At 41.5% G+C, this 23,682-nt stretch overlaps 1 protein-coding gene across 1 annotated transcript in view; it reads right to left on the bottom strand.

Moving 5' to 3' along the window:
* Positions 1-23,682, bottom strand: part of LOC122798476 — an 820,137-nt gene that overhangs the window by 487,541 nt on the left and 308,914 nt on the right. Inside the window, exon 5 of the mRNA XM_044067429.1 lies at positions 2,209-2,437. Coding sequence (XP_043923364.1) covers positions 2,209-2,437 — 229 coding nt within the window. The remainder of the gene's footprint in view (positions 1-2,208; positions 2,438-23,682) is intronic.

The following is a 23,682-nucleotide window of genomic DNA, read 5'->3' as shown; positions in this document are numbered from 1 at the left end:
CTTTCTTGTTTGGTATATATTTCTCAGAGGTACAGGCTAACACAGAAGGACTGTAGATGACCAAGTTCGCAGATAACTGCAAACTGGGCGCCATAATCGACTCTCCAGCTGACACAAGCATCCTACAAAAGGGCCTCATAGAAACAGACAACTGGTGCCAGAGCCATGGCCTCAAGCTAAACACCAAAAAGTGTATAGTCATCCCCTTTGGCAAAAACAAATTGCCCAGAAATTACCACATAGGTGGTAATCCATTAAGTACGGAAGAAGTAATTAGGGACCTGGGGACCCAAAGTTGATAGCAATCTCTTATTTGACAACCATGTGGCCAAAGTGGTTTGAAAAACATTTTATATAGCCCACCTAATCATGAAGGGATTCACATCTAGATCAGGGGAGGTCATCGTGCCTCTTTACTCATCCCTCATCAGGCCCATAATTGAGTACAATGCCCCTTTTGGGATGTATCTTACCAGACACCTGCAGCAACTGGAAAGACCCCAAAAGTACCTCACCAAGAGGATCAAAGGGCTCAAACAGATGCCATATGCTGCCTGGTTAAAGAAACTCCAGCTCTCCTCAGTGGCATACCGCCTGCTCAGAGGCGATCTGTGCCTGACGTATAAAGCCATGTCCAACCCGGAATTAATGGACATGCTGCACCTTAGAAAATCCAAATCCCATCGAGCTACAGGCTCGAGAGACTTGAACCTCAGCACTGAAATAAATAGGACATGCTGGAGGGACAGATTCATAACCCAGAGGCTCCCTTCACTCTGGAATAAAATCCCAGTCCAGGTTAGGCAGAGTCCCTCATTGACTCTCTTCAAGAGGAATCTTGATGAGTGGATGGGAGATAGTAGGTTTACCCCGGATATCACTTCTGTGTCACTGTTAGACAGAGGCACAGTATACTAACCTCGAAAAAGGGCATAGCAAAATTCATTTAAAATGGATGGCGAAAGCCAAACACACTCTGGCTAGGCTTATAAATGCCCTAGGGCAGATAGCCTAGTATGAACCTATGAACTCCAGTCCGCTAATGATTGGTAGTTGATTTTTACGTGCCGAGTTACCAGCCCTGACGCACAACCTTCAACGAAGGTACGCCCATTCACGCATGTCTCCATGCAGAAGACGCTCTAGCTGAGAATCGAACCGGACAGCATACTATTGTGAGGCAACAATGCTACCGCAGCACCACCACTAAATGTTTTGTACCTAATTTTGAAAAAATGTGCAACAGAATAACTATCCAAGTGCTAAAACCAAGTAAATGAGAAAATCAGCATTCACCTTCTTCCCTGGAATGAGAGTACTCTGATTCTAAAATTATTAAAAAAAAAACACACACAATTATCAATCATTGGATATCTCCTGGATAATAATAATAATAATAATAATAATAATAATAATAATAATAATAATAATCATCATCATATAGCTCATGGCTCAATCCATAAAAAAATACTAAATTAAGTTCCAAATTAAATCTTAGTATTGTACCATATCTACAAGTCAATGTACATAAAAGGCTGAATGTTACACTGTGAATATAAAATACGTTGGCACAATATCAAATAAATCACTTAAACAAGCCTCTGCAAAAATTTATAAAGTTAAGGTTACAAGTTCTGGTGATTAGTATTGTGCCTTTACTATGTGAACTTTTTTCCTAATGCATGAAAAGTACCAGTCCATTAGCAGTTTATGTAATTGTCTTTCGACTTTTCCTGGTTAGGGGTCACCACAGTGGAACTCCGGTCTGCTAATGATTGGCAGTGGATTTTTATGGTGCCGAGTTGCCAGCCCGATGCCCAACCTTCAAAGAAGGCATGCCCATTCACGCACGCACCTACCTGCATGTCTTTATACGTCACTCAACCACAAGGAGGACATGGAGACTCCACACAGAAGGCCCTCCAGCCGAGAAACGAACGGGAGAACCTCTTGCTCTGAAGCAACAACGCTAACCGCAAGTCCATTAGCAGTTTATACTAACATTAAAAGCAGATTTCGTGGAGTTGGTTTAACCATCTTGAAATACCAGAAAGCTTAAACAGTTACTGTGTCTACAGCATCATGTGTACACGTGTTTATTTAATTTTTGAAGTTCTAAAGCAAATTTGTTATTCAAAATTATTTTATTAAAATAATTTCTACGTATACTATAAAATTCCATTTATTTAATTACACTACAATGGTTACCTTTTAATGGATCTCGTGTTTCTATTCCAGATGTGACAATTCCAGGGCCATATCTAGTTTGCTGTGGTTCCCATGGAGCTAGAACCTTATCTCCTGGGACAATAGAATGCCTCATCCCATCAGGATGGTGAATGATGTCATAGACAGCTGTCCTCTGAACTGATACATGCAGATTTTCACAATTAATAGATGGCTTATCAAAGTCAATCAAAAATTCTCCTTGTATTCCCTTGCAAAAAGGAAAAAAATAATCAGAGACACTTATATTTTCAGTTGCAACAGCATAACCATAAAAACATCACAGGCAAGTTGGATACTAAGTATAAATGACAAATGTCCCTTTAATTATACCAATAAATGTAAAGTTGTATGAAGACATTCACTGTAGCAATAAATATCTGAAGACAGGTTATTATAGAAGCAAATAATAATCTATTCTTATTCATCAGCAAAGCTACTGTAATCTAGTAATCTAGCAGTTTTATGATTAACTCACTCCTGTGATAGTACTGATTTCTTGTGACATACTATCCCATGTAAGTAGGGCTGGCATGTATCAAAATTAGTTCTGAGCAGAAACCAGGAGGTAAGGGCAGTGCATTATATAGTTGAGTAATGCAATGCTTAAAAAAGGTTTGCTAACAGAGTAAAAGTAGAATGTTACATTTCAATTTTATACAAACTACCTTGTAAACAAAAATAAAATCAAAAAGTTAAATCATGTTGTTTATGAAACTCAACTGTGTTTATTAATTCCACACAATTAGCTGAAAATGTTTGTTTCTAAATTATTGAATTGTAAGACTTCTTCAGAGCAACCATGTTTGATTTGGAATTCATAAATGTATTGCATGAAATGCAGGAGGGAAAAATAATAGTGACTGGGGACTTAAATTTACCAGAAACACACTAGAATAATATTGATCCAACAACACTAGTAAGGAAATTATTTAGAGCATATGTTCAGGAACTATGGCTTTAGACTGTAAAAAAGCCTAGCAGGGAATAAGACATACTAGATATTATTTGTGTTTCTAAAGAAATGAGTCAATGATTGTTACTTCATGTCAAGTTTTAATACAGTTGATAAGCAGTGATAATGGGGTTATAGGTGTTAAACCTTTGCTATATAATTTTGCCAAACTGAAATCTAAATCAGTGTACAGAAGATTAATGACAGAATATATAGGAGCAAAACAGTCACCATCTAAAACTGAGTGATGTGTTCATGGAAAAAATAAATGCAGAAGAAATGTGGAAAGTTTTGAAACAGAAACTGTTTGAATGCAGAAATTTGAAAAAAAAGTCAGGATAAAGACACACAAGGTCAGCAGGATATATTTCCATAAGAACAAGACATTTGGTTAAGGTGAGAGACAAAAAATATAACAAATGGAAAACGGGTTGAAATGTAACTTTGAAACTTAAAATAAACAAGCTGGACAGACAAATTAAAAGTAGTGTGAGGCAAGTTCAAGAAAATTTTGACAAAAATTTATATAAAGAAGTTAAGTATAATAGGAAACCATTTTACAGATACATAAGATGAGGTAGGAGTAAAGACACACATTGATAAACTGTGTCTAAACTCTAAAAGTTATTCTCAAACACAACAGATTATAGATACATTTACAAAATCTTACATAAAGAATTTGGCTCCACAAAGGGGGTGATAAAATGTTCTAGCAACATCTATGTAACTTCAAATACTGAAATTAAATCAGTTTATATTTAAAAAACTACATAAACTGGACCCAAACAAATCACAGGAAGGATATGTAATTAGTAATAATGAACAGAACATTTCACCATGAACTTACGCTACCATTATATCTGCTATTCAGTAGGTCATTTAAGTAATGGGAGATTCCTCAAGACTGGAGACATGCACTTGTTAAACCTGTCTTTGAGGGAACGGGGAATAGGACAAACCCAGAAGAGTCATACAGAACCATAAGTTTACTTTCATGTTGTGGAAAAATAATAGAGAAGGTTATTTTGGATAAATTATTATCAGACCTGGAAAGGTTAAGACTTGAAACCATATATCAGCATGCATTCATTACTACTTAATTTTTTACTTTACCGCTCCACGGGTCTTCTCTAGTAGTGAGCACCGGCTCCTCCAGGTAAGGCAAAAAAGACTGAGTTAATGGCAGGGGGTGATTGGGGCATGCTTAATTCTTGGTATGCTGGTGGGGGGGGGAGAGGGGCATGTTTAATTTCAGAATGCATTAGTTATTCCATTGATTTACTCTCTGGGACCAGAGCATATTTTCTCGCTGCTGGATTTCTTAGAAGAGTGTGTGTGTGTGTGTGTGTGTGTGTGTGTGTGTGTGTGTGTGTGTGTGTGTGTGTGTGTGTGTGTGTGTGTGTGTGTGTAAAATTCCCCATTTAGGTATAACTGGTGGTTAGGGATACTCAGACTCAAAGCCTTACCTTAGGTACATGAAGCAAGAACCTAAATTCTCTACCCATTCCACGACTTGTGATTCAAGTCCATCGTTCTCAACTGTCCAAAGTTTCACAGACTGTCTGAAATGTTGGCTCATACTTTTGGTCACTCTGCTCCTCTTAAAATCTGTGGTTTTCTGGCAAACTAGTGAGAACTGAATTCACTAAATAATGATAGCAATCTAAGTTTCAGTTTTCCTATCTTTTAGGAAATATATGGTAGCACAAAACATTTTATTCTAGCATATTTCTAAGATTATACAAGCAATGATTAAAATGTGTCCTTGGTTTTGGACCTTTGTCCCTCCCTCCCCAATACATTTTGTTTTTTCCAGATTTCTTAGGCTGCATAGTTCTTCAGAGGGAGAGAAGTTTAGTGATGCTTATGCCAAATCTGTTTGTGTTGTTAGTAGCACAACAGGTAGTATACTTGCTTTTGATGCATTCAGGACCACTGATAGGAGTTACCAGAGAAAGAATCTCTGGACCCCTGGAGCAACATTTTCCACTGTTACCTTCCCTCTGCCCTGGGAGAAGTCCTTGCCATGTGAGTCCTGGAAAGGCCCTTGGGACTTTTTGAACCATAGCCTTCCACTTCTCTGGTTCCTAGAGTAGGGCTATTGAGGAGTGGAGAAGCATACATCTATGGCAGAAAGAGTCTTCCCATCTTTCTTACATCTGGCCAGTGTGTCTTTAACCTTCAGTCCAAACAGGGATGATCCATCAAACATTGACGAATGAAGATTTAAATGGCTCTGCAAAGTCACACAAGCACATCCAAGCATGTCTCCTAATGGCTACACCTGAACCCGCTGCTTGTGCGTTCCTTCGGCTGTGTGGGCAATCAGCCTCATGGACGAGTTGGAAATTGATTTGAGGGTGGTGAGCTGAGAGTTAAGCTTGTCTCATATCCCTTCACCTACTGCTCCTGTAAGAGTATTTGACATCTCTCTAATCAGATCTCTGTGCAACCTGGTAAAGTGTGCCATGTAGATCAAAGACCTGAGAGTGAAGGTTGATGAAGCATAAATGTGCTTCCCAAACTTATCCATATTCCTAGACTCTTTGTTAGGAGGATGGATATCCAGACTTTCCTCAGTAAGTTCCTTTTTGGTGGCTGCTGCTATCACCATGACATCTACAGAGATACCCTTAGCCCAATGCTGCTCATCTTTAGGAGCAGAAAGGATCCTGTCAGGCTTCTTGGGGATTGGCTCGATGGAGTCAGGAATTTTCCAGCCTCGCTGAGAGATAAGTCTAATAAACTCATTAGAGGGCGGAGAGATCCAAGAGGTAGAGGGCTGGGCACAAAAACTCTCCAGATATACTGACTCCTCTGAGGAAGGCTGGAGGGAAGTCCAGCCACCCATCTGTTTCAGGATTTCCAGGATGTCCTCAAAGGAAATGCCATCAGGGGGTGACCTGGGGGAACCTTCCCCCTCATCAAAATTGGTATCCTCAGTGAAGATCTCCTCTGGGGAGTCTAAGTGCTTTCTCTTGCACTTTTTCTTTGAAGGTACTTCCTTGAGGGGATGTTCTGGGGAAGTATCTGAAGAGGAAACCACAAGGTGGATCTTTACTGAGGCTTTTGTACCCCCTGTCCTAGGGATGAGGCTGCAGGAAACTCTGGTCGAGGGGATACAGATGTTTGGTCTGACAGGGATGGCAAGGACTGGCAGTCCACTATGGACAAGGCTTTCTCCATGATCCAGAAATCCAGCCTCCCCATAGAGGGATGAGAGCCCGGAACCAAAATAGACTCCTTCGGAACCATGGTCCCACCCTGCACTGAGGAAGCCGCCCTCGAATCAGAAGCCTGGGTGAAAGCAATGAACACCAAGGCACCAAGGGGCATGGATGGCTCTGAAAGAATGGAAGTCGAACCCTAATCCTCAGAACCAGCGATGAAATTTCAACCCTGAGAGGTCTGCCATTCCAATAAACCAGAGGAATGCAAGACAATTCTCAGTTCAGGAGAAGAGACTCTAACCGGAACCAAGACAGTTGAAGCCGGGCAGGTCAGTGCCAGGGGCTCCAAAAACTCTACCGGAGTTGGAGGAGGAAGGTCAAAGAAGGACAAATCTCAATGCTGAGATGGCTGGGAACTGAAGATGGAGGTAATCCTCTTGCTGTGAGAAGGTGGTCCACCAGCCTCATGATGTCTGATTCAAAAAGACTCTTAGTGGATCAAATGGATGATGCCGAAGGAGATCTCTGTGGTCTTGGTTCCAGAAATGGGCTAGGTGGTCAGTCCTCAAATGGATCAACCAAAAGGGAGTATGTAGTTCTTGGTAAAGTTCTCAAAATAGTCTGCTTCGGTACCAACAAAACCTCTGTTACCAAAGCTGCAGGTATCTGTTCAGAGGCAATGGTTGGTGACGAATCATTCTTGTCTAACGTTACCAAGGAAAATGTCAACACTGTAGGCTGCTTAGGCAATTTGGCAGGTGGTTCCGAGGAACTTCTTGGTACCAAATGCAAAAGTTTCTTAGAAGAGGAGGATGACGAGCTGGCTTTGTTTTTCAGACCAGATATGGACTCTTCAAAGTCTCCTTTCAAAAGACCTTTCAAAATCAACTTGTTTTTCTGCTCAGTTAAAGTCCTGGCAGAGAAACCATGGTAAATGGGGCAATCCTCCTGCAGGTGGACCGCACTTAAACAATACACACAACAGACATGCCCATCTGAATTGGGCATCTTCCTCTCACACTTTAGGTACCTCTTGAAACCAGAGGTGCCCTTGGAAGATTTATCAGCCATGCCAGAGAAAATAAGGGCCTAGTGCTGATAGCACTTACACACACACACACACACACACACACACACACACACACACACACACACACACACACACTCAGCAAGGACAAAGGAAAGACAGGTTTATTATTATTTTATGTATATATATATATATATATATATATATATATATATATATATAAAATAAGGCAAGAAAAGGTACCAACAATGGTAACTAGAAATACCTCAAAGGTAAAGAAATTAGAAAATAGAAATAGAAGACTGTACCAGCAATGGTACATAAAGAACTACCCTAAGGTAGAGAGAAGGGAAGGAAAACAGATCACTCACACACCTAGAAGAAAAAGAGGAGTGGGTAGAATTGAAAAACACCTAGACAGAAAAAAATCTGAAGAAAAAAATGAGAAAATAGAGAAAAAAAACTTACACTAACTAACTGCCAAAGCTCAAACGTGTCTGATACATGAAACTGCAAACAAGATCTGAGGTAATTTAGAGAGGAACATTATGGGTAGAGCCTAGCTCAAGAGTTTGGAAGGTATGAGCTGAAGTAAATGGCCAAGTCAGTTCCGAGGCTCGGAACCGAGCCCATAGTCATGGATTACATGAAGATTGACAACATCAGACCTAGTTGTTAGGGTTCTCATGCTATGACTGAACTTAAATTTTACAACAGCAAAAGCCAGAAGCACTTTTATAACTTTATCAATGGCAGTACAATGAAACAGAGAGTGGATAAAATGACCTCAAATAAACCGCAGATCCAAAAAACAAAATGAAGATACACAGCACAGCTAAATAATAAAAACATTGAATACATAAGTTGAGCACTTTTGTGCCACAAACAGGCACTTCTTCAGATCGTTTAAACCACAATTCACACACTGAATCCAAAGCATCCAATTAATTCAAAACATTCCATGACATGACCTATAAAAAAATTCTTAAATAAGCAGTTAAAAACATATCCACAGTTTATTAAAACATCCAAATAAAAAATCTGAACTAAATATAACACAATTAATCAATTTATCTGCACAAAGCGTGTGATTTTAAATGGGATTTAAGGTGAACATTTTTGTTCAACCCAAACCATTTATCCGCTTGTAATAATATTATCCAGGGGATCTCACACTTCTCTGTTTGATTCTTCAAATCCACTAGCTGAATATCCTAGCTCAATAGTTGTGTAGCTGAGAAAACAAAAGAGTGCTCTAAACCACATGTTTTAACACATTTAGCAAGTGCATTTTTATCTTCCAATTTCCTATTCTCATAGGAATGTTCCCAAATACACTCTAAGAAAGCGATTCATCTTCCCTACATAGAATGAGGGACAAACCTTACATCTAGCCAGACATACTAAGTCTCATATAGAGCAATCTGCATAAAGGTTGAATTTATATTCTCTCCCTGTACTAGGATGTTTAAAGAAACTTAAATTATTAATCTACATGCAGAAATTGGACGATCTACATGGAAACATGTCAACAGACTGGCTGACCTGGTCTCTGCTAGATCCACACTTATGATTTTTATAGCATAGGATCTACTTCAGGGACTTCTTATTCCTGAAGCAAAAACTAGGATTAGACTTTACTATCTCCCTTATCTTATCATCCTCCATCAAAACTGGACATTACTTCCTTAATACATTACAAATCATATTAACACCTGATGAATAATACAGAGGTACCCCTACCTTCTGTGGCTCATTTCTTGTATTACAGTCACTAGATCCTACAATACCACTGGAAAGGTTGGGTTTCTCTCTACCCTTTTTCTCAAAATTCTGGAAGCTCAAATGCTCCTTTACTTCAGTACTGGAGTAACCTCTATACCGAAGCTCATTCTTAAACTCACAAGGTGCTACCTGAAAATCTGTCTCTTTAAATTTTAACATAGATATCTTCATTCCCTATCCCCTCATTATGTTATGGTATACATAATAAGGCTGCATACTCTTCCTGTGTAGCATATGGTTCTTCCTACAGGATTTATGGAAAATGCTGGTGGAGAACTTACAGAATCCTGCAGCCGTTCTGTAAAAAGCAATGCAAGCTTCAGCTTTGGTGCAGTACATGGCTACCAGTGATCTACAGGAAAAATATGCTCAGAGCTGATTAAAATAAATGAAATACTGAAAGATTATATCAAGTCAAATAACAAAAGGAAGAAGCTTTAAACAAATATTCAGATGAGCTAATACAACTGCAAAAATCAGAGGTCGAAATGAAGAAAAGGCTGGCTGAGACTGAGACTGTTAACGAAGAGATGTTTGAAAAAGTGGTAGAATTAGAGGACAGAGCACATATGGAAAATGTAAAAGTTATATACTCAACATAACAATACATCTGTGTTGTCAAAGTCCGTTTTCAACTGATGGGTCTTAGATCAGACCTTGGATCCAACATCAGCCACTTCTAAAGACTTTGGCTCCATAGCACAAGCACTTCCCCTTACCATAATCCTCCTCTTTAGCTTGAATTCCCTTAAATTGATTTTGCCCTCTATTCAACCTATAATAGGTAACACACAAGAGAGTAATAATACAGTATAATTACCATTAAAATTCCAGTTAGACATTAAGGAAGGAAGGAAAGAAAAAAAGGATAAGAGACAGGAGCTTATCAAAAAGGCAAGTAACATGAAAAACCTCAAGTCAAACTAGGAGACCAGAAAATGAAAACTTACAACACAGGAAGGAGGTTGGGGGCAGGAAGTTGTGGAAGTATGAAAACAGCAACACAGATTCATCTTATGGTGAGTATATAACTTTTGTATCTGATTATGTCTTTTTTATCTGTTCCTCAACCAATGGGGCAGAGTTCCCTGCCACAGAAACTCCAGGGTGGTCCTCAAGGAAGGATATTCCCAAGTACATCAGAGTCAAATGCTGCCCTATTTCTAGACGAGATACCTTCATTGCTCAGTACAATTTGGATATGAGTATTAGACAAAGTGGCAGTTGCACAAATGTTATCTATAGAAGCTCTGGACCAGAAAGCCAAGGATGTGACCACAGATCTGGTGGACTGAGTCTTAGGAGGTCTAGGGAGTGTCAGTTATTTTTTCTTATAGAAAAAAATAAATGTAATCAGTGAGCCATCTGGCTAGAGTCACCTTTGAAACTGATTTGGCCATTTTGGCTTTGGAAAAAGAAACAATTAGCTGGTTTGATTTTCTATAATCTTTTGTTCTATGGAGATAGAATCTAACCTTTCTATGAACATCCAAAAGGTGCAGCATGTATTATCCTTTGTTGGAAAAATTTGGGAAAAAGACAGGAAGATTAATAGACTGATTTATAGCTGTTTCTGAAGCCACCTTATGTATAAATGAAGGATTAGTATGAAAAGACATTCTGTCCTTGTGAAAGATCAAATATAGTGGCTTAGAAGAGAAAGACTGGAGTTCTGATACCTGCCTGGCTGATGTGATTGCAACTAGAAAAAAGTTTTGCAAGACAAAAGCTTTAAGTCCACCTTGACAGCTGGTTCAAAGGGGTGGGGGCTGAGTCAGGGCTTGAAGAAATATTTTTAAATCCCATAGAGGAGCAGGATCCTTAATAGGGGCTTGAAGTAAAAAGGTGCCTTTGAGAAAGGCTTTGCATAATCTAGATAATGCCAGGGATGAATGGTTATCTTCTACATGAACATTCGAGATGGCTGCAAGTTTGATCTTTATAGTAGCATAACTACCTCTACTGTTGAGTACGGAAGCAAGAAAGTCTAGGATAGCTGGAATAGGTGCTGAAAAGGGGTCTAATTGCCTCTAGACAGCCCAAAGAGAGAATCTTTTCTATTTGTTCATATACAACTTTCTAACAGAATCATTCTGAGAGGATAAGAGGATGTAATGAACTGGGGAGAAAAAACAGGACTGTTCAGCCATCATTGGAAGCGGAGAAACCATGCAGTCAATTTGGAGGTTCAAAAACGATGTTATGTCTTACCATCTGTGTTGTTGATCTTCTTTCATTCATCACTGATGGGTTTGGTTCCGAGCCCTCAGAACCAAGTCGACCTTTTACCAAGCTCGCAGCAAAAAAACTCTAGAGTTAAGCTTCTACCCAGAATGCCCTACTCCCTGTTACCTCGGATCGAGTTTGCTAGAGATACAGAAGTAAAGCCGAGGTCACTTCTGTGCAAATACCCTAGGACACCACTTGGACCCAAAGCATCCCCCAGGAGCCTTTCGTGGGGGAAGGTGGGTGGGATGTGATGAATGAAAGAAGATCAACAACACAGATGGAACGTTATGGTAAGACATGACTTCTTTATCTGATGTTGTTAATCTTCTTTCCATTCACCACTGATGGGACAGAATCCCAAGCTACCTTGTGTTCCTTGGATGGCCCTTATGGAAGAATGTTCCTGAGTACCATTGAGCCAAAGGTAGCTCTCCCTCTGGAGACCAAATCCAGTTTGTAATGATTGATAAAGGTATGAGGTTTAGCCCGCTGTGCAAATGTCATCCATGGAAGCCCTGGAATGGAAGGCTATAGATTTTGCCATAGATCTTGTGGAATGGGCTTTAACCTTAGGCATAGGTTCTTTTGTGAGAGAATAGATAAAACGTATGCAGTCCCTTAGCCATTTTGATAACATAACTTTGGAAACAGGATTTCCCATTCTAGTCCCAGAAAAGAAAATGAAAAGCTGATCAGATTTACGCATAGGTTTGGTCCTGTCTAGGTAGAATCTCAGCTGCCTGTGCACATCTAAGGAGTGTAGGCAGTACTCTCCTTTATTGGAAAAATTTGGAAAGAACACTGGTAGGTCAATGGTCTGGTTAATGGAAAAATCAGAACCAATTTTGGGCAGGAAGGATGGGTTCGTCCAGAGCGATACTCTGTCTTTATGGAAGACCATATAGGGCCTTTTGATACACAATGCCTGCAGCTACGAAACTCGCCTGGCTGACGTGATAGCTACCAAAAACAAGGATTTCCAGGACAAGAACCTTAGGTTGCACTTTGCTGCGGGCTCAAAGGGGGGTTGAGTCAAGGACTGAAGGACTAAAGTGAGGTTCCATGGTTCTACAGGCTGTCTAAACAGAGGCCTGATGTGAGAAGCTCCCTTGAGGAAAGCTTTACATAGATGCAAGGAGATGAGAGGGGTGCCATCTAGACCATTGTAAAAATTAGAAATCGCCACCAGGTGTACTTGTATGGTAGAGGCTCCATCATCAAAGAACTTAGACATGTATTGTAGCACTGCAGTCACCGGAGCTGAATACAGGTCTAGCATGTTATGTTATTGACCAGATGGAGAATCTTTTCCATTTATCCTGATAAAGTCTTCTGGTGGATAGTTTATGAGAGGCCAGAACGATGTCTTGAACTGGTGAGGTGAGATTAGCTTGCCTGGTAACTAACAGAAGTGGAGAAACCAAGCTGTGATCTTGAGACTGGACAGACTTGGGTGGCTCAACCCTAGGGTGGTGAGTAATCAAATCTGGAAGAGGGTCCAGAATCCACAGTGAGCATACTAGGTGAGGCCAAAGGAAGGGGAACCAAACTTGTTGAGGCCACTATGGGGCTATGAGGATCATCCTGCATCCCAAATGAAGAGCTTGCTTTAGGAATAGTGGAATCAGGGGAATGGGAGGATAAGTGTAAAGAAGACCTGTGGGTCAATCAGTTGGAAGAGATCACTCACTGCCAAATTCTCATGGCCTCTCAACACAGGGAGTAGGACTTGGTTCTTCCTTGCTTGTTGATATAACAGACCACTGACATATTGTCTGACTGAATTGCAACTGGCCCAGAAGGGAGAACCGGATGAAATGCTTGCAATGTTAACAGCACCACTCCCAGTTCTAGAATGTTGATATGCAGGTTGGCATCTAAGGTGGACCTTGCGCCTTGGACTGTCTTTCCCTGGAAATGCCCCCCCACCCAGTCAGGGAAGAATCTGTGGTCACAATGGCCCTGGGCTGAGTGGATTGGAATGGGCGACTCCAAAGTTCTGTGTCTGTCCTCATCCACCAAAGAAGGTCCTGTTTGCAGAGTTGGTTATGTGAATTTGGTAACTGAAGGGGGGATAGTTTGGGAACCACTGAAAAAGAAGGAGCAATTGCAGGATGTGCATAGCTTTGCCAGGGGCACTATTGGAAATTAAGCTGCCATAGATACTAGGGCCTGAACATCCTCCCTTGCTGAAACTTTTGTTTGACAGAGTATCACCCGGAGCTGGAACCTCAATCGCTGGAGTCTGTGGATTGGGAGTGACACTAGACAGGACCGGGTATTGAAAATTGCTCTGATGAATTCTATTTATTGCATAGGAGTAAGGTTTGATTTCTCCCAATATATTGTTATTCCCAAAATTTTTGCCAGAGAGAGTGTATAATGCAGTACTGTTACCAGGAGACACTTGGTGGGGTGGTGAGGAGCCAGTCATCCAAATATGGAAACAACCAGAATCCTTGTAATCCCAAATGAGCTGTGACCACTGCCATGCACTTCGTGAACACTCTGGGGGCTGTAGAGAGACCTAATGGCAGGGCACAAAACTGATAGTGACTGGCCCCTACCTGGAACTGAAGCAGACTCCTGGAGCATTTGCCCATTTTGATGTGGTAATATGCATCCTAGAGATCTATCGATCATATCCAGTCACCTTTCCTTAAAAAAGGGAGAATGTACTGAACAGTGACCATCCAGAATTTTGTTTGGGTGATAGACTTGTTCAAGCTGCTGAAATCCAAAATGGGTCTCCAGTCCCCTGTCTTTTTTTGGCACCAAAAAGAATCTTGAGTGGAATCTGGATCAGCAATGGTCTGGTAGGACTGGTTGGATAGCTCTTTTTTGAGTCAGCTTTATTATCTCTGAAGCTGCTTCTTCCCTTTGTCTGTGTGGAATGTTGGTAAGCTTTTTTGGAAGGTTTCGTTGACAAGAAAGGGAAATGGTGTAACCTCTGATGATTATACTCTGCACCGAACGATCGGTGATAATAGAGTGCCAGGCAGCTTAGTGCAGAGAAAAATGACTCCCGAATGATTCCAGAGGTAAGCAATCAGGCTCAGGAGCATTGGTAAGGCTGTCCAGAGAAGGACTCCTCGGTTATGAGGACCCCCTCTGTCTCTGTAGGGGCATCTTCCAGAACTGTTACCCCCTCTGCCCCTAGGGGTATCATCACCACGTGCCGCATGGAAAGGACCTTGAGATTATTTGTGCCACATTTTCCCACTCCTCTGATTCCTGGAGAAGGAACATTGAGGATTGGAAAACCATAGGCCTATGGCAGACAGGGTCTTGCCATCTTGCTTGCACCTGGCTAGTGTGACCTTCACCTTGAAGCCAAAAAGGGATGATGCTTCGATAGGAGCATTCAAAAAGGAAGACTTGAAGGGGTCCGCGAGGTCACAAATGCACATCCAGTGATGCCTCATGACAATGCCTGAACACGCTGTGCTGCTCTAGCCACCCCTTAGGTTGTATGTGATAGCACCCTCATGGACAAGTTGGAGACTGATTCCAGGGTTGTGAACTGTGAGGCGACTTTGTCTCTGACCTCATCAGACACTTGTCCTGCGAGTGTCCCAGAGAGTTTGGAGATCAAGTCCCTTTGGAGCCTCATAGAATGTGCTAAATAGTTCAGAGACCATATGGGAAAGGTCTCTGATGCAAAAAATCACTTCCCAAGTCTGTCCACCGCCTGGGACTCTCTGTTGGGCAGGTGGACAGTGGGACTCTCCTCAGCCAAGTCCTTTTTTATGGCCACCACCACCACCACCATAGTGTCGACTGGTAACCCTCTGGACCAATGTGAGTTCTCCTTGGGAGGGGAAAGAATTTTGTCAGGTCTCTGAGGGATTGCCTCAATGGAATCAGGATTCTTCCAAGTGTGCTGCACAACAACCTGGAAGAGCTCGTCGGCAGGTGGGGGTCACCCAAGAGGTAGATGGCCGGGAGCAGAAAGCCTGCAGGAACACGGACTCCTCAGACAAAGGGTTGGAGTGCTTCCAGTCACATCTCTTTTTTAGCATTTCCAGGATGTCTTCAAAGGAGACATCATCAGAAGGTGACCGTGGGGACCCTTTACCATCATCGTAATTCGAGTCAACTGTTAAAGACTCCTCCCTCGGGCGAGTCCATGTGCTTCCTCTTGCATGTCCTCTTTGAGGGGCTCCTCAGTGGGGGTCTCTGAGGAGGACTCGGAAGAGCGGGTACCCTGAACAGGGGTGTCCTGTAGCTTCTCTGCCCGGTGCCCTGGGAGGTGGTCTGTGGCAGCTGTAGCTCATGGGGCTAAAACTGGGGTTCCGACATCAAAGGAGTGCTTCCAGAAGTGAAAGCCCTCTCCATCGCGCGGAAAGCAGGTATGCCCAAAGAGGGATGGGAGCCCAGAACCGAGAAAGACAACCTCAGGACCGAGGTCACAACCCGCTCCAATGAACCCGCAACTGCTGATGGAGCCTCAAGCAGGATCAGTGCAGAAGTGGCTATCTGCACTGAGGATGGAACCAAAGACACACACATGGAACCATGCCCTGAGCCGAGGTGCCCATCCCCCTAATCCCTAGATTGAGAAAGGACCGGTTACGCGGGAACCAAGGACCAAAGAGGCAAACCCAAAGACTGACTGAGGTCCACTATCGGTGCCGAGGTGGTGGGTTCCGAGAAGGACATCGGAGCAGAAAGCTTCAGAACCAGGATGGTCAAAGCAGGAGTGTAAGGAGTCCATGGAGAAACCAACCCAAATCCTGCAGGTGGATGGGTCTTAGAAAGTGTGGGTATCCCCCTGGCTGCCAACAGCTGGTCCACAAGAAGCACCACATAGAGTTCTGACATGCTCCTGGTGGATCTGAGAGCTCGGCTGAAACATGTCTTTATGGCTACGTGGCAAACAAGATCTGAGGTAACAGGGAGAAGGGCATTCTGGGTATAAGCTTAGCTCAAGAGGTTTTGGCTGGTGTAAGCTTGGTAAAAGGCCAACTTAGTTCCGAACCCATCAATGATGAATGGAAAGATTAACAACATCAGATTGTCAGGTAAGTCATCCCTGATGGATGAGAGAAATGATCCTGGGTTGATTGCAACACCCAAGGGTGGTGCACTAAGTGAAGGCCATAGGAAGGGAAAACCATACTTTTTGAGGCTAGAATGGGGCATTGAGGATGACTTGTGGTGAGATACTTTCTGAAGAAACTTGGGAATTAGATGTGTAGGAAGAAATGTATATAGCAGCCTAGGGGGGCAATTGTAAATTAGACAGTCTCTTGGGGACTCCCTCTCTGGGGGTATCAGAGCAAAGTACCTGCTGCACTTGGAGTTGAGTGGGGAAGCAAACAGATCACAGCATGGCTGTCCCTAATGACAAAAATGTGTTTCCATTAGGGTTGAGAGAGACCATACATGAGGGAGTAAGATGGACCTGCTCAGTTTGTCTACAAGCACTCTGGACTTCCCCAGGATATACACTGTCAAAATGAAGTGGCCAGAAGAGATCGCCCATTGCCAGTCTCTCAAATCCACTTGACATAGGGGATAGGATCTGGTTCCCCCCTGCTTGTTGATGTACCAGACTACTGACATATTGTCTGCTTGGATGACAATCACCCCTAGAAGGAGAGCATCTTGAAATGCTTGCAATGCTAATAGGATTAATCTCATTTTCAGGACATTGATGTGAAGACTGGCTTCCATCCTTCCCAAGTAATAACCTCCACCTTATTCGAAATGTGACCATAGTCACTGTAGCTGTGGGTGGTTGAAGGATAAAAAGGCAAGCCTAAGAAACTTCTTTTGTGGTGATCAACTAGGCAGGTGGTGTTGTCTTACTGAACACTGCCCTGCAAGTGTCCATTGTAGTACCCTCATATAGTACCTTGCTAGATGTACTAGAATTATGGAAGCTACCACAGAGTCAAGACGTTGTAATACCAACCTTGCTGGTGGGGAAGGAAGAGACAGGATGTGGGATGCTTAACTCTGTAGAGTGTTTATTCTTGTCTGAGGCACGCTTGGGAGCTTATCCATCATAAACAGAACAGCACCAATAAACTCTGGGAGATGAGACTTGGTATAGTTCACTGTGATGCCCTTTTGAAGACATTGTTGGATCAAGTAGTCCCTGGCTTATACTAGTAGAGACTTGGTGGCAGCAGAGAGGAGTCATTTGTTGAGATATGGAAACACCCAGAATCCAAGCAGTCTTATGTAAGCTGCAACCACTGCCATGCACTTGGTGAACACCCTGGGGGCTGTGCTGAGGCCAAACGTCTGGGCCAAGAACTGGTAATGATCGGGCTTCCATTTGAAAGCATAGATATCTCCTGTAACATCTATCTATTGTGATGTGTTGGTATGCATCCTGGAGATCTGTAGACCACATCCAATCATCCTTGTGCAATACAGATAGTATGTACTAAATCATAACCATTCAGAATTTCAGGCTTCTGACATACAGATTCAAACTGCTGAGATCCATGATAGGTCTCAGGTCCCTGTTTTTCTTTGGAACCAAAAAGAACCTTGAGTAAGTTCAGAATCCTTGCTGGTCTGGGGGGACCTTTTGCATGACTCATTTGGCCAGCAGTTTTTCTATTTATGTAGCTGACGATTTCTTCTGACTGGGTGGAATGTTGGGAATTTTTATGGCTTGGTTGGAGGGCTGAAGGGAAAAGGGTATGTAATAGCCTTTGGATATGATCCCCTGCACCCAAGTATCTTTGGTGATGGCTGTCCAGGTTTCTGGGTGCAGGAATACATGCCCTTAACTGTCTCCAAAGTGCAGAAGTCAGGCAACCTTTAAAGAGCACTGGAATAATTTCTCAAAGAAGAGACTGCTGAAGCCATGGTTTTGCATGCCTCCTCTGCCATGAGGGCAACATCTACCATTAGAGTTAACCTATGTGCTATGTGGGATGGGGGCCTGTTCCCATAGCAGTCCTGGGAAGAGCCTTGCAACTTGTAGAACCACATATTCTTAAACCTCTATGGTTTTGAGAAGAGGTCCTTTGAGGAGTAGAAAAACATATCCCTAGGGCAGATAATGTCTTCCCATATTGCTCACTCCTAGATATGGTTTATTTCACCTTGGAGTGAAATAAAATGGCTCCATCTAAGGGAGCATTGATGAATTATGACTTGAAAGGCTCCACAAAATCACAGAGGTACATCCAGGCATGCCACCTCACTGCAATTCCTGAACCTATGGCTCTCAAAGCTCACTCTGAGGCATGAGAAATTAGCCCTATAGACGAATCTGACAAGGACTGTATGCTGGCCAGTTGAGAATAAACAGTCTTCTTGTCCTCCACAAACATGGACACAAGAGGGCATTGGTAAACTCCTTGATCAAGTCGCACTGAAAGCTCATAATGTGTACCATACAGTTCAGTGACCATGTCAACAAAGGTCACTGATGCATAACCATGTTTCCCAAACATGTACAACACTCTGGACTCACTATTCAGGGGATGGACAGAAGAACTCTGTTTAGCAAGTTCTTTATTGGTGGTCCCTGCTACCCCTTCATCAAGTTGCCATCTTCTGTGAAGGATTCCTGTGAGGAATTTAAGTGTCTCTTTTGTATGCCAGCTTCCAAGGAGGCTCCCTGGTGGGATGCTCCAAAGAAGACTCAGAAGTGTGAACAGTGTCTTAGATGATGACTATCTCTAGGCTAGAATGGACTGGCTGTCCTAATGGGACAGGATGATGAAACTCAGGGATGAAAGCAGACAGTTGTGGAGGGGATGGACCCAAAGGGAGCAAGTATGCCTTGCCCACAATGGTGAAAAATGCTCTCCACTACCTGGAAGGTAGAAGCCATGAGAAAAGCATGGTAGGAGCCAAAGACACCTGCCCAGGTGGTTCAGAGCATCACCATGATCCAGGCTAGAAGCAGAGCTGAGCTGCCCAAAGTCGAGGTTCAAAGAGAAAGGAACAGCTCTAACAGTATTGTAGTCAAATCCAACCCCCCAGAGACATTGCTGATGCTACATCTCTGAGATCCATCTGGCTCTGAAAGTGTCAGCACCAACTGGATCAGAGATGCAGCTGGAGTTGATGAAGCCCATGCCTTCTGATCCAATGTAGATAAACTCAGAACTCTCAGATCCAATGTCTCTAAAACTGCACGTCGGATCAGAGTAGGAGTCAACATTTGGGTTTGGGCTGGTGGCAGGCTCATGGGTCTAATGTGAGATGGAGACAATAAAACTCCCAGCTGAATCTGGGCCTAGAGATACTTCCTCATCATCCTGTCCACATCTGCTTCACTTAGGTTCCTAGATGACCTCAGTGATGAAGAGGTTGAAGGTGACTTGGAAGCCCTTTGAGGGGTCTCCTGTAAGAAAGAAGAATGGATTCTAAAGGGTATCAACTCCAGAGTGAAACTAGAGGAGCAATGGACCTGTGATTTGGATTTCACCCTCATCGGATCTGAGTAAGCAGACAGATCCAAGGGCGTGGAGACCTTTTTTGGTGGAGCTAAACCCAAAAAGAAACAAAGGAGAATGATCACAGGATCACTTCCTAGACTCCTTGCCTTTAGCTGATGAATCCCCCTTAGTCTTCCAAGAAGGTTTTTTTTTAGAAGGAGGGGAACTGCCAAATGAAAAATATTTACAAGACAGCAGTCCGCTAAGCACCAGCTTGTTACAGCACGCAACCTGCACCCAATAGTTAAACCCTGCACAGATTTCACATTCCACCTCAAGGTGGGCTGAACCAAGACAGGAAACACACTCCTGGTGGCCATCTGAATTTGGGATCAGAAGTACATTTTTTGAAACCAATAGGCTTGTCAGTCATACTGGAAAAAACTACTCAAAGGGAGAAGAAGAAGTATACCAGCAATGGTATACCACGACAGACTACCAACAATCATAACAGATATGTACAATCAACATGGAGTACCATATATAAAAGAGGAAACATGGAGGCACAAGGCCTGTAAGGGTGTAGAGAAAGGAAAAATAACCTTTTATATAGAGATAGAGATATAGATACAGACATAGATATAGATATAGATAGTAGAGAAGAAACAACATGGGAGGTAAGAAGACATTAAATATCACAAAAAAACACTTATATTTAACCACTAATGCCCAAGCTGCAGTAGACCACATCCAAATACTGAAGCAACAAATGAGATCTAAGGAAATTCAAGCTAAATATGAGGATTATGGATAAGGTGAGAAGCTAAAACTGTAGAGCCAAAGTTTTTAAAAATGGCCAAAGTCATATCCAAGACCCATCAGATGAGGAAAGGACAAAAAAGACAACATCAGATCTGAGATTTTCTGCTTTACCAGAGAAACTAGAAGAAACAGACTACATTTGTTTTATGAAGCCACAGATAAACAAATGGACTAGTATTCCACAGCAGGAACTGTTAATTGAAATGGCACACCATATGTATTCTCCAAATCTTGCCATGAGAAAGAAGACAAGACCTGTGTTAGTAGAGATGCAACATACCAGCAGAAAGAGTTGATCCTGACAAAATTGTGGCAAAGGGGCAAAGTGTTGAATGTTGGAGACTGTAGAGTGTTTATGGGAATTATTATTCACTCTAAACCAGGCAGAAGTGGAGCAGATTCATTCCAGTAATCAGGGAATGTTGAGAGGCAGGTGTGAGATTAAAGATGCTGAATCCAGATGTCTTCAGAATATTTTTTCTTGGAGGATCAAAGTAATTTTTGATGCAGTGCAGGCTAAAGAGGAAATACAAACATTTATCCATCTAAAAGTGAGCCACCAAGCATAAGGGACTTGTCTTCTCATTCTTCTGATAATAAAACAAATGGAGAGACTTTGCCAGTGAAACCCTTTCCACTGTTCCAAAGGAAAATGCTTGAGTGACAGAGAAAAGCATAGGGAAATTGAAGCAACTTGGAACTACACCAGAATCAGAAGTTGGGAGATTGGAACTAAACCAGTATTTAAAGTTGGGAGATGGAACAACTGAACAAGATGAAGAGCAGCAACATGGAAATTACTGAATAAACATGAAAATGCAAAGAATCAATTGCATTTGTAAAATATAGCTGTATAAGGTGGAAATAGTGGACATGTATGACTTTGTTAAACTTGTGGACAAAAAAGTATTTGCCTCACCTTATGTCATTAATGTTTGAAACAACACTGAAGGAAAGGGAATAAGGAAAAGGTTAACTGTAAGTAAAACAATTTATGTTTTTAACAGTATTTCTATGAAACTCAACAATATAAATTGCATGTTTTATAGTAAAATATTTTAGTCATTCTTGCATGTGATAAAGTTACTAAAGCAAATAGATGGCTTTCTTTTTTTTCTTCTCTTTTTTTGGTTTTAAGAAATATAGGCATTACATTGCAAAACAGAATAAAAGCTATGCAAAACCATGTTTAAGTTAATAGGTTGTAGTCTTGGGTTGTTGAGATGAGGTATGAGGTGCAAAGGTACAAATGTCTTAATATATGTAGAGCTGATATGTTTTCACTTACTATTGCATAGGTGAATGCCTGGATTAAGACTCTTGGCTTAATCAAATAACAGATTTTAAGTGGAAACAAGTAAATATGAGAACAAGGAATGTAATTAAAGGTTTTCCTTTAGCAATAAATGTTTCAGCTTGTCTTTCAGGCAGAAGCAGAGGAGTACATTTTCCATGGAGACCAGTTGATATTAAAGCAAAAAATCCAGAATGCTGGTTTCTTCAATGCTAAAAGCTAATGTTTCCTGAAAGCATGCAAGTTGTTTTCACATCTGAGAGGGGAATAAAGATAAAAAGTAACTGACAACAGTTAGTGTAAGTAGAAGCACAGGCAATACCATGCATCTTGGCATGGATAACCTCAGTTTAAAGTTAATTAATGCCTGTGTTAGCAGCTGTCTGTTTGGGACCAATTTTTCTATTAGGTGGGTTAAACTTTATCTGAAGATGTACAACGTTATGTGTTTTGTATTAACAAGTTTTGGGGTGTTCTGGGTGGGGTTTTGTTTGAGGACTTTTGTTAGAACAAAAATTCTTGCAACATGTGACATATGTTCTAATGTTAATGATAAGAAAAAAAGTATAAAGAATTAACCTGCCAAACATTATTTTATGCATGTATCACAAAAGCTGGAAAAAAGACATTTAATAAAGCTGCCTTACATAATAGAAGCTTTTTATCCTGAGCTTGTGCTGAAAATGGGCTCCTACCCAATTGGACTTATCTGATAATCAAATGTCAATAAATAAAATAAAATAAGATCAACCAATAAATAAAAAGTGGGAATAGTAACTTCTTACTATAATGGCAACACTTTCCATATTATCTTGGAATGTGAATAATGTCAGAGGTATAAACAAAAAGGAAAGAATATTTAATTATATTAAGAAATGCAGAGTGGAAATAGTAATGCTACAGGAGACATATTTGGAAATAACTGAGCACGTAAATTTGATAAAGAAAATACTTCAGGATGGATATTCAGCAGAATATCAGGGACAAAGGAAAATAGGAAAATTTAAGTTATGCACTTACCATAACCATGCATCTGTGTTGTTCATTTTCATTCTTGGATCTGACTCAGCCACTTTTCTTCTGCAGTCTGTGATCTGACTCTTCAGCTCCTCCCTTTACCCATAATGTCCCTGATCACTGCTTTACTTCAGACTGTGTTTGCTGTTTCTAAACTATGTTTGAAAAAGGAACATATGCATAGCACTGATGGAAAAAATAATAACAGAACATGGGCTCAGACAGAAACAATGGTTCCTGACAAACTCCATCAGGTCATTCCCAAAGACAAAGAAGGGGGAAGTTTGAGGAAAGTTGAAGAAGAATGAAAATGAATGACACAGATGCATAGTTATGGTAAGTACATAACTTAAATATCTGATGATGTCATTTTCATTCATTCCTCAATGAATGGGACAGAGTAGTCAGCTACAGTAACCTTGGTGGCCCTCATGGAAGGATGTTCTGGAGTATCACAGAGCCAAATGCTGCTCTGTTACTTGTGATGATGTCCAATTTATAATGAGCCACAAAGGTATGAGCTTTAGACCAAGTGGCAGCTGCACAAATATCATCAGTGGAAGCGTTGGACCAAAAAGCAGATGATGTAGTCATTATCCCAGTTGAATGAGCTTTTGTTTGTCTTGGCAAGGTCAAACCTTTTAAGAAGTACACATGAGAAATACAATTAGTTATCCACTTGGCTATTGCAGTTTTTTAGACAGGTCTATCCAACTTGTTTTTGGCAAATGAAATGGATACTTGATCAGTCTTCCTAATTTTCTTCATTCCATGAAGATAGAAACAAAGTTGTCTATGTA

Source organism: Protopterus annectens, chromosome 3.part1, assembly GCF_019279795.1.
Source record: "Protopterus annectens isolate FY-2018-M chromosome 3.part1, PAN1.0, whole genome shotgun sequence".
Taxonomy (NCBI): Eukaryota; Metazoa; Chordata; order Ceratodontiformes; family Protopteridae; genus Protopterus; species Protopterus annectens.
This window is presented reverse-complemented; position numbering and strand designations above follow the sequence as displayed.